We start from the raw sequence: 12,630 nt of genomic DNA, 5'->3' as shown, positions 1-12,630 counted from the left end.
CACCTCTTTCTTAATGTGGATCTAATACGTAATCCTTATCAACCAACTTCCTCCCAATCCTAATCTTATTAACTAAAATTTTAGTATAGTCCATACTGTCTGTAATGTCTTGAAGGAGAATGATCTCATAGGCTCAAGTAGTTCAATAATTAGTTCCCAGGTGATGAAACTGTTTGGAAAGTACTAAGTATCGTGGCCTTGTTGGAGGAGATGTATCCCCAAGACTTTGAGGTCTCAAAAGACCCATGCCATTCCAGTGTGTGTGTGTGTGTGTGTGTGTGTGTGTGTGTGTGTGTGTGTGATGCTTGTGGATCATGATGTGCACCTTTCAGTTGTTCCTTTGCTCCAACATCATGGACTCTAACCCTCTGAAGCTACAATACCAAGTCAAACACTTTGTTTTATACATTGCCTTGGTCATAGTATCTTATAGCACTAGGAAAGTAAGTAAGACATTACCCTTATATGTTTGACTTCCAACAGTTACCTAAGTCAGAAGACCACTGTTTTTAGGTAGCTGGTATAACAGTTTCATAGTGGTAATTTCAGAAATCTGTGGTTCCTCTCCTAGTTAATATTCCATTCAGGGTAGTACAAAAACTCACACCAGGCACTCTAAGCTCCTGGACTGAAAAATAATTTTATAAACTGCACAATCAACTATGCTACATCTGAATCCTACTTGAATGTTGCAAATACCACAACTGAAAGAATATAGCTGACAAAAGATAATCCCAAACTGAAATAACAACAGATGTATAAATCCAATGCAATGACTTAAGAACCATGAAAAGCCAAGACAATGTAACCCCTAAAAACTTACTAACCTTAAGGAATGTCATCTAATGCAAGGAAGTTAGATGAAATCCCAGAGAACTGGAAAGCATGAGTATATATATGCTCAAAGATATAAACAACTGAATGAAATAAGGAAGGTGATGGGTGACATGGAAGAGGATTCTAACAACAGGATAGAAATACTGATAGAAAACCACTGACATAAAGAACACTGTGATTCAAATAAAAATCTCAATGAAAAGTTTTAGCAACAGAATTTAACAGAGAGAACACGGAGTATCTGACTTGGAAGACAAGTTGGAGAAATAGGAACATTCAACAAGAACAAAGATAAGATATAAGAAGATACTAGGGGAATGATAATATATATGTGACACTCTTAAAAGACAAAATTTACAAATTAAAGAAATAAAAGTAGGAGAATTTCATTCTAAGGGCATAGAAAAGATTTTCAAAGGAATGATATCAAAATTTTCCAGCCCTAAGGGGAAAAAATGGCATTTAGAAATGGGATATTTAGATAAGACCAAACAGACAAGACCAGAAAGGAATAACCTTCATCATATTGTAATTCAAAGATAAATACACAGAATAAAGAACTTTGAAAGCAGCAAGAGGGAATCACCAAACACATATAAGGCAGGCCCATCAAAATCATGCCAAATTATTCAACTAAAATGTTTAAAGCCAGAAGAGTTTGCAATGAAGTGCTGAAAGATAAACAACTACTATACCCAGCAAAGTTATCTGTCATAACTGAAGATTAAAACTTTCTGTGATAGAACTAGACTAAAGGAATTTATATTAAGATACAAATTTAATGCACAAAATTAGTGGCTTTTATATACTATACACTAATGCCAAATACACCAAGAAATCAATCAGGGAGGCAATTTCATTCACAATAGCCTAAAAAGCTTAAAGTATCTTGGAATAAATTTAACCAAGGAGCCGGAAGGCTTGTACAGTGCAAAGGTTAAGGAACTGAAGAAAGATATTAAAGAGGATAATAGAAGATTGAAAGACCTCTCATGCTGATGAACTGGTAGGATTAACATTGTAAAAATAACCAGCCTACCAAAACCAATTTATTAATTCAATACAATCACCTTCAAACTTCCAATGCAATTCTTTGCATAGTTTGAAAAAATTAAATTCTATAGTGAAACCCACATACAACAACAACAAGCAAACAAACTAAACAACTAGCCAAAACAATAAAAAGTCTTGCTGTAGAAATCACTATCCTTGATTTCAAGTTATCGGACAGACCCTCTAATAATAACAGCATTGTACTGTCCCCCAAAGTAGATACATACATTAATGAAAGAATAGAGAACCCTATTACATATCCACTTGCTTTGTAATAAGGATACCCCCCCAAAAATTAGAGAAGAGACTTCTTCAATAAATGGTGTTGGGTAAATAATATGCATGCAGAAGAATGGAACTAGATCCTTATCACTCTTCCTGCACAAAACTCATGTCAAATGGATAAAGGACCTCAACATAAGGTATGAAACTGAAGCCGCTGCACAAAAATCTATGGGATGCACTTCAGGGCATAGGCATAGGTAAATACTTTCTAAAAGAAATCCAACTGGCCAAGAAGTAAGGCCAATAATTAACAAACAAGGCCCTGTGAAGTTAAAAGGCCTCCATACAACACAAGAAACTATCACTTAAATAAAGAGGTAGCCTGTAGAATGGGAGAAACCCTTTTCTGCTATACATCCAACTGAGGATTAGCACCTAGACTATGCAATGCACTTAAGAAACCAAACGCCAAGTATCCCGCGCTACCGTCCCGCCAGTAAGAACAACACGGCACACTCAGGATCCTTCTGCAGTAAAGCTTTAATGCATCTTGAGAGGGAGAGCATAAGCTTACAGAGCAGAGACCCCAAACATCTAAAACCCAACCCTTATATAGGTTTACAACCTTCGCCTCGGACGTGTCACCTCCTGATTGGCTGCAGCCCATCGGCCCATATGACGCCACGGGAGAGGCAGAGGCCAAGGGAGGGAAAATCACCCTGCACCTGCGCACTGACTTGTTTACTCTCAACGCCAGCCCGATACAGGCGCCATCTTGTAATGGAGAATGCAGGGACGGCTCCCTACAGACAAGAAAAGAGCCCAATCAAAAACAGACTTTGCCACTGACAGAGAATTCTGAAAAGAAGAATTACAAATATCTAGTAAGTATTTTTGAAAGTATTCAACATCACTAGCCATCAGGAAAATTCTAATTAAAACTACTTAGAGAGTTCACCTCATCTTAATCAGAATAGCTATTATCAAGAAGAATATGGATGATAATGCTGGCAAGGATGTTGGAAAATGGGAACTTTTAAAGAAAAAAAATGTCAATTATTTATTTGTATCTTTTTTTTTTTACTTTTTATTTATTTTACATACCAAATGCAGTTTCTCCTCCCTTCTCTCCTCCTGCTCCCTCCCTCATTTCTCCCCTACCATCCCTCCATTCCACTCCTCCTCTGTCTCCACTCAGATGGAGTAATACTTCCCATGGCAATCAACAAAATATAGCACATTAAGCTGAGGTTGGACCAAGCCCCTCCCCCATGCATTTAGTCTGAACAAGGCATCTCACCATAGGGAATAGATTTGAAAGAGCCAGCTCATGCATCAGGAGCAGGTCCTGGTCCCACTGCTAGGGGCCTCACAAAAGACACAACTGTCACCCAGATGTAGAGGGCCTAGGTTGGTCCCATACTGAGTCCTTAGCTATCTGTGCAGAGTTCATGAGCTCCCACAAGCTCAGATCAGCTGTCTCTGTTGGTTTCCCCGCCTCATCCTTGACCCCTCCTTGCTTGTACAATCTTTCTACCCTCTCTTCAACTGGACTACTGGAGTTTGGCCAGTGCTTGGTTATGGATCTCTGTATCTGTTTCCATCAGGTACTGGATGAAGGCCCTATGATGATAGTTAGGAAAGTCGCCAATCTGATGACAGGATATGACCAGTTCAGGCACCCTCTACAATATTGTTTGGAGTCTTAGCTGGTGTCATCTTGTGGGTTCCTGGGAGCATCCCTGTGATGCTGTAATACTTTGCCTGTCTAAACCACCTGATTGGTCTAATAAAGAGCTGAATGGCCAATAGCAAGGCACAATAAAGGATGGGTGGGGCTGGCAAGCAAAGAAATAAATAGGAGGAGAAATCTGGCAGGAAAAGTTCTAGGATGGAGAGAAGGAAGAGGAGAGGAAGATTCCAGGGGCCGTCCACCCATCTACACAGCAAGCAACAGAGAAAGAATTAAAGAAAGGTATACAGAATAGAGAATGATAAAAGCCAAGAGGCAAAAGGTAGATGGGATAATTTAAGGAAATATGGTAAGAAACAAGCCAAGATAAGGCCAGGCATTCATAAGCAAGAATAAGACTTATGTATTTATTTGAGAACTGGGTGGCTGCTACCTCCTCCTCCCCCCACAAAGAGTAAACCAACACCAGAAGAGTTAGTAGAACACATTATATGAAAGTGGGGGAGAGATTTACTGAGAATTAAAGTGAGATTAGGGCAGGGAGATGGGGAGAGGAGGCTCTGAATTAACCAAAACTAAGAATGCATGAAAAAACCCAATGGAGACCCACTACTTGGTAAGCTATTTAAAAGGAATTTTAGTTAATAATGGAGTTTGAACAGAAATACCCTGTGATGGTGGGTGTTTCCAGAAGACAGGGGCTAATTTTAAAAATCTCAGCCATGGAATACATCCCTAAAATTGGTCAGGGAAACCTCAAGGACCCTAAACAATGAAAACTATCACTATTGCTCTTGGTTGCCCACCATAATTAGATGGTAAGACTACATATGGCAAGACATGAAGAAATTAAGCTGGAACTGACTAGGGAACTTCCTCCTTGCTGGTTAGCTTTCAGGTCACTGTGGGAGAAAAACTTGGGTGGTCCTATTAAACACTGACCTATGCATGCTACTGTACTAACCTGCCAGTTACTCCTGTCCACTGGTGTAATAGCATCGCGACTATTCTGAGGGTAGCCAACTGCTTTCTTTTGGATATGAGGGCTGTTCCATGGAAAGAATTTGTGTCTGGTTCTATAAACCTGATCAAAATCCCATGGCTGTAGAGATCATAGGCCCTAGGGGTGAACCCACTCTTGTTTGCTACAGGGTTATGTTGTCAAACTGTCTTCTAAATATTTATATTCATACCCACAGATTTGTGCTATTCTCAACTCTGGTCAGAGAGGCCTTTTTTGCTTTTGCAATGACAATGATTGGTAAAGTGACTCAAAACTGCTTAAGATATTGAGAATGGATGAGTGCTCAGCCCTCAGGGCTTAAAGAACATCTCAGAAGAGGGGCTGGAAAAAATGTTAGAGCCAGAGGATGCAGAGAATTGCTGAGAAATGCTGTCCTCTGGACCTGGCATGGTCATGGTACCCCTGAACTCCCGGCAGCTTTTGGTACATGCTTAAGACCTGCACACTATTAAACAACTTAAAAAGTTCAGAATGGAGACAGGAGGGAATACCAAGACCCTACAATTAGCTAAGGAGCCATTGGCAGTTGATGGCTGCTTGAGGGGGAAGAATCCATTTCCTTTGTGGTTGTGGTCCCTGGTAGTGTGAGCACACTGTAGTGGATGGCTCTATGTCTGTGTGTAGATGAGCGGCCCTAATTGGACTCACTGACTAATTGTTTTAAGTGGACATAAATATATTGGGGGCACGTTGAGGGAGGATCCAGAAGGAATGGAAGTGGAGAGCTGGAGGTCCGTATGATAAAATTAATTGTGAGCATGTAAGAATTTCTCTAACAATAAGGATTATTTTTTAAAATGGGTTTCATGAACAACAGTTACAATTACTTCCATTGCAAATCATGTCTTTAACTCAACAGGTTTCTGAATCTTACTAATTTGCTTTACTCTTTGCCCTTGTTAATAGTCATATAGTCATAGATGGAGACATTTGAAAATAAATCTAATCACAAAAATAGATGTTTTTCAGAGTACAGTAGACATTAACCTCAGAAAGAGCATATCTTCAGAAGACCCCAGTTCTAGTGCTTTCTCTGCTGCAAACCAGTGGTGCATGTCTAGACAAACCATCTAGCCACCGTTGCTTCCTCATATGTAACTAGAGAAAATAATATCTCCAATTCGTTTTCAAGGTTAAAATAGTGATGTTCGTATACAAATTAATTTCGTGCATATCTAAACTATATGCCACATGCTGAAAATTGAAATGGCTGGAATTTCAAAGGTGTAGGTGTGGCCGTTCTTTTAAAACGTATTAAGAAGACCAGTCACCAGAGAGAACACCTGGAAGCAATATGATGTGGGTGGAGAATTCATAATTAGCAATGAATTCAATGGGTTTTCGTTGTGAACATACTCCTGGCAATATTCTGAGGATCCTCAGCTGTAAACCTCTAGGCACTGAGTCCTGCCAAACACAGAGGGTTCTCTTGGGGTGGGATGATGTAATCCAGGATGTGTCTTTTTGACCTCCCTCATAACCCTCCACCCCCACCCTGCAGTCTCCACCCCCAGTGTCCCCTACCAGCAGAGGCAGACATACCTCACGCTCTAGCCATGCAGGAAAGTGGAGGAACTGCCTGAGGGCACAAGGGGGCTGAGAGAAGCAAACACTCCTTCCTGCCAATTTCCCCTCCCTACACATTTTGCCAAAACCCAGGTTGCATCTCCACCTGGTTCCTTCTGCCTGATAACTTCCTCTCTACAGGCTTTGCCTTCGCAGAAGGAACTATATATAACACACAGTCTGTCCAGATTCTGGTGAAGAAAACATGGATGGCATCATTCTAGGAAATGTGACAGTGTGTGGAAGCGATCCCTTTGGAGGATACTGATGACCTAACCTGCTATTTGTCATCTTGGTTTCCGGCTGTGAAAATCATAAAAAGCGCTCCAAGCCTTGAACATTCTAGTCAAACCTTCTCTTCCCAGAACCATGTATCACCAGGAGAGATGGCATGGCTGGTGAATGGGTACTGAAATCACTTCTGGCTTCTTGTTCATTTCTTGGAGTCGGGAATTTAACCAGTGAGTGAGTCTGAGAGTTGGATGGGACTGGGATGTTGATAGCATACTGAGAATTGCTCGGTATTCCTTTTGGAGGTGATGGGATGCTCTGACATGGACTGTGGTGATGGTTGCACAAATCTGTGAGTGTGTTAGAGTCCTGAAATGAGACAGTTGAAATGGGAAGCTTGTATGGATCACATCTCAATCAAGCTGTTTTAAAGGAGTAAACACTCACCGCATGATTAGAGTGTGCAGCTGAGCTTGCAGTGCCACTCATCCAGTTGATAGAGCATGCACTTGAAGTGACCCAGACTGAATCAAAGGACCAGGTCATTAGCTGACCCAGCTGAGACTTCATTTTTCCATTGAGGAGAATAGCTGGTTTCTCCTAGGCCTGGAGAGGGCTTTTTGTACAGAAAGCAAATGAAAATATGTGTACAGGTTTATCATCATGGCCTTCAGAGCCCAAAGCTCGTTCAGCAGGCAGCAGCTGCACTCCGCTGGGGAGCATTGGAGGGGGTTAGGAGAAACATCAGCTTAATGAATGTTCGTTCGGTCTCTGTCTCCTCATAAAGTCAGTTTTCTTCCTATGAGTAAGGAACAAGTATCCTTGTTCTCTAAGGGAATATGATACCCCCGCCCCTATCCTGTCGAACCTGATACAAACCAAACATTAGCCTTCAGTGAGATTGACTGGCATACTCTTAACCTTTCATAATGTGTTTGCCATCCAAAGCCATCAGAATCCAGTCTACAACATCGCTTACACCAATTTCCACAGGCACCACCTAGGCCAGGCCTCCAGCATGTCTTGCACAATGATTGCAACATCTTCCTGGCCTGCCTCTCTTCTTCCCCTCCCAATCTTTTTTACACTGCAGTCACAGCCCTCACGGGAAAGTGCCAATGTCCTCCCAGCTGTCCGTCTTGTACAAATGCCTTCCAGTGCTTCCCAATACCTTGTCATGTCTACCCTGGGTCTTCCCCCCTCCCTCCAGTCTTGTCTCTTAGTGCCCCCTGTCCCCTACCTACTCTTGTAATATCATTTCTCTCTTTCCGTCTCTATGCACTCCACCCACTCTGTCATGACATGGTGCCAGGGCTCATGCACAAACTGCTAACAGGCAGGCCTCCCTGGCTTTGGCCATTCCCTCTATCGGTGAACTTGGCAGTTCTCCGCACTTCAGTCAACTTCTTCCATATTGGTTTACTTCCTTAGAGGATTTCTATAAGCTCTTCCTTTCCCTCTTTTAGGGACAAAGTCTGTCTGCTCACTTTCTGGCTCTTTCACTGCCTCACACAGGCCGCTTCCTGTTTGCGATCATACCTGGAAGTTCAGCAATGCCTATTTTGCCTCCTGGGTTTTCTAAAGTTAGAGATCAAACTTCTTAGCAGGGTTACATGACCTTCCACACTCCTACCATGCAGGCAGTCCCCTTACTGCAGATATCTAAAATACTACAGTTTCTGTGTTTATTCCTCTGTCCCAACGCCGGACTTCTGTTAACCTCTTTTCTTTCTGGAATTTACTACCTCTGGCCTAGCATAGCTACGTCCCACACCCTTCAAGGCCTAATTTAAGTGGTATTGCTTTCAACAGATCTCCAGAAGCTGAGGAGCACTGTGTTCTGGCTTTTATCAAGCTCATTATACATTGTCCCTTGTCTTGTGCTTTCTTGTTTCATTTGTCAAGGCCAGGATGTATCTGTCTGCCTCGGCTGTGAGATACTTGAGGTTTAACCACAAATTCCTGACTGAAACTTCAACGAGAAAGCAGAGAAAGAACGTATTAGCAGGGAAAGAGGGTGGTTATGACAGAAGGGAGAAGCCCAAGCGTCAATACATGCTCTCCCAGGATAACTGAGATGAATTACCATCCATCCACCCTATAGATGGTCCAATGTGTCAATGTAGTTTGGTAGAGTTGAGTTCAAAGCCCAGGACTGAACAGTGAAATCAAACTCCTTGACAAAGGACTACATCTAATTATGAGTCTGTCAGAATGGTGTTCTGGGCATGTGCTTCTGTGTGGGCATGTGCATGGTGTGTCTGTAAACATGCACATGCATGCTTGTTTCTATAGATCTGTGTGATGACATGTATGTGAATGGAGAAGTGGGTGGCTGTACCTCTGCATGAACAGGCGCGTGTGTGCCTGGTTCTGCTTAGGAATGCTTTCAAGGTGGCTGTGTATGCATACGTAGTTGCGGGAGGGAGGGTCTTTACTAGAGAGGAAGCTGGGTCAATGCTGGCATCCACACATGCCCAGGCATGGCTGGAAAACAGGTTAGGCAGGCCTGGCAGAAGTGTGGTTGTATTGAAATTTTCAGGAGCTTCTGGGAGAGCATTTATCCTAGGGAAGAAAGAGGCACAGTGCATACTTGGCCCAGGAAAAAAGCTTTTGTTACTATATGAAGAGAGAGGCCTTGATGAACAGGGGCTACTTTTCACTTGAATTTTTCTCTTGGTACAGTCTCATGGGTTCAGTGTTTTGGCCTTATGGGCCCCAAAGAAATTGAAGTTAAAGTTGTTTTGCATAAACATGTTATCGTTATGGCACATGCATGCCTGTCTTGAACCTCCACTACTTCATTCATCATTTTCAGTCAACAAACACTCAGCCCTGCTTTGTTGCCGATTTTAAGTGAGGGGCTAGGGAGACTGCAGTGACTAATGTGATGGAGTTCTCATTGAGGTATGAACTTACAAGGGTCGGACATTTCTGGACTCCATACCAAGCTGACAGTGTTGCTATGCTCTAGGTATCTCCAAAGCTGAGTCAGAGCAATAGAATCAAGTAGTTATCACCTCCTGTGGGATGGATTCAATGTTGCATCTATGCTGCAAGGTAGGGAAACACTGGCTGGATTTTAGTTTCTTTATCTTTTCAGCTAAGCATGCCTTGTGTCTTGTATAGCCTTCATAATTGTCTGTGTTGACCTTGGCTCCAAGGAGCCAAACTCTATTGTCTCTAAGCACAGGCTGGTTAGTGATAACCAAGCCTCTTTGGTGGTATCTACAAAAAGCTATTATCAGGAACATAGACGTAAGCTGTGGCCTCCAGTGTGAATTGTAGTAGCCAGGAGAAGCAGCTGAGGCTCAGTAGACATAGCACAGTATTCTCCAAATGCTTCATTATACAATATAAGTGTCAACTATGCCCAGAAAATATAGCTGTGCTTAGATCACACAACAGCCCTCAGAGGATAGAAGCTGGACCCAAAGAATAGGAAAAAGAGAAAGCACAAAAGCAATGTGGAAACAAAATGTCAGTATTTATTCATGAGCACATATGAGATTCCCCCTAAAACCATTCAGAGAAATGTTGATGATGGGAGCCTCCTCTCAGTGAGCTGAGAGAGGAGGCAAGGGCCAACATAGCATGGCTTCTCTTCACATGTCATAGCAAAGGGGAAGTCCAGCATGTAGAGGCAGAACTTTTATATGCTTGGACAGCGGGAACAGTTGTATTTCTTTTTTTCTCCCAAGTAAAAGAATACCCATTGCTTTTGCTAGGCAGAAAGGGCTTTCTGGGATGTTAGTTGGACTATAGAATTTAGGCCCCCGGGATCCGAAGTGCTACTGAACTACAACAGAAAGGTATCTGTTGCAACTGAAGGGCCTTGGGTGTACATGCTTTCACCCTTTAATAATAACACCCACTGTAGTGGTCTGAAAGATAATTGCCTCCCCAACTCCCATCTCCAGCATTTGATCACTTGTTCTCCAGTTGGTGGCATTTTACAAGGACACAATGCAGTTGCTGGATTAAGTAAGGCAGACTTGGAGGATAAAGGCCTCATGCCATTTCCAATTTGGCCTCTCTGCTTCCTTGTTGCATTTGAAGATGTGAGTTCTCGGGTTCCTGCTATTTGCTAGCATGGCCGCTGCTTGCCACCATATGCTCTCATCCAATATCAGAATGTAGTATACAAACTAGTGGTTTCACTATGACATTGTTAGAGATGTTATTACACTTTGTTCTTCTCACCTTATCCCTCCTTGCTGGCCCCCTTCCTACCCTTCCTTCTGTTTTCATGACACAAGTGCATCACTCTCAATGCATATGACCCCTGTGAGTCCTCCACTTTGAATGAAAGAAAGCTGCTTAGGCCTGGGGTTGTAATGGTATGGAAAGGCACTTTTCCTAATAAGAGGAAGAAGACCCCAGGTTCCATCCCCAGCACTGAAGAAAAAAAAACTTGAACACAAAAAAATGTATTTATGCAGTATATATCACCAGGTCTCCCATTTGGAAGCAGTATCTGACAGAATGAATATACTTGTGTAAGACAGTAAGCTTGCATACTATTCAATGACTGTCCTCAATAGGGTAAGGGAGGGATCTCTGCTTGGATTCCATTACACCTCTTGGTATTCTTTTATAGTGACAGATAAAGAAACGTATCAGAAATGGAATTATTTGCCAAAGGGAATGGATATGTTTGTTTCTAATGCTCCCAAGAAAACTTGCATAGAAAACTGAAGTCTTTAATTCTGTTTCTATTAGTAAAAGGTACTTTTGCCTTGACATACACACCCAAAGGAAAAGATAGCAGAGTGTTTCATTTGCTCAGAACAGATTAAAGCACAGAGATTTACTTGGGTTGAAGAAAGGAAAGGAGGATAGACATTCTCTCAGTTCAATTGCATGGGCTGCAGGGATGAGGATGCCTTTAATAGTGTCACTTGACTTGGGCTACAACTGCACTTCAAGGCAACAGAGATAAACATATCTATTTTGCCCTAGTCCAGTCTCCATCTCTAGGCACAGAGCCGGAAGCAAAGAGACTAGAAATTTAGCTCCACTGACTTTCTTTTGTCTATTGATTGTACTTTTGCATAGTTGCTGTAGTTGTTTGAGAGAGTGACTGTGTTGTCCTGGGTTCAAGCTCTTGCTATCTCAGCCCCCCAATTGTCTGGAACTACTAGTGTTACCGCCCCATGCAGCCAGATTTGCACTGATGTGAACTGGGAGGTTGACAGCTATCTCACTGGGCTGAAAACAGTCTCTGGCTCTGCTTTAAGAGTGTCATTCCAAGAAAGGATGGAAGACAGGAGCTTGTGCCTGGAGAGGATCATAAACCTCAGCACCTGTCAAGGGTTCACCAGGCCCCAGGTTAAAATTACAACACATACCCTTGCTCCTACCTAGCCAGGAGCTTCCTCGTTCTGTACAAAAGTCCTGTACAAAAATACAACCATTTTCTGCTACTTGATTTCAGTTCTTTGCTTAGTCCAAGAAGTTACTAGTACATGATGAGGCAGTTAGGCAAACAAAGTCAGTGTCTAAGTAAGATGTAATAAGGGAAAGGACTTGCAGGACAAAGCACATTTTCTAGAGTCTACAAAGCCATTTGCTAATGGGGGAAAGGGTCATCAAGAGTAAAGGGTGGAAAACAAAACAAAACAAAAAAAGGACAAATCAGCAGGGGACAAATCCTTCCAGGAAGCCTGAGTCAAATTTGATCCTGATAAGCCAGTAGTCTCCAGGGAGCTTTTGACCTGGGAAAATCAGGCTGGGGTTGTATTTACATTTTTGTAAAAGATTAGTCTGGTTGCCTCACAGTAAGGGTTTCAACATATCCAGAGTGAAAGCAGGGGTTCTGGCAGGTGAGGGAGTGTGAGAGGTGGCTCACTTGTTGAATTCTAGGATGGGTCTAGCCAAGACAGAAGGATGAAGGGTTCTTGGCAAAACTAGACTCCATGGCAAGACACTGGACCCAACCTTTTCCAATAAAAAGCGGAGACCAAACAGAGGAACCTACAAAGAAACAAAAACAATTTAG

At 42.3% G+C, this 12,630-nt stretch overlaps 1 protein-coding gene across 1 annotated transcript in view; it reads right to left on the bottom strand.

Moving 5' to 3' along the window:
- The window catches only part of Frmd7 (FERM domain containing 7), a 95,256-nt gene that overhangs the window by 78,887 nt on the left and 3,739 nt on the right, over positions 1–12,630 (bottom strand). Inside the window, exons 3-4 of the mRNA XM_051178814.1 lie at positions 12,481–12,605; positions 4,773–4,854 (exon numbers count right to left, since the gene is read on the bottom strand). Of these exons, the coding sequence (XP_051034771.1) occupies positions 4,773–4,854; positions 12,481–12,605 (207 nt within the window). The remainder of the gene's footprint in view (positions 1–4,772; positions 4,855–12,480; positions 12,606–12,630) is intronic.

Source organism: Phodopus roborovskii, unplaced genomic scaffold (genome assembly GCF_943737965.1).
Source record: "Phodopus roborovskii unplaced genomic scaffold, PHOROB, whole genome shotgun sequence".
NCBI classification, from domain to species: domain Eukaryota; kingdom Metazoa; phylum Chordata; class Mammalia; order Rodentia; family Cricetidae; genus Phodopus; species Phodopus roborovskii.
Note: the sequence above shows the minus strand (reverse complement) of the source record. Positions and strands in the feature narration are given on the sequence as shown.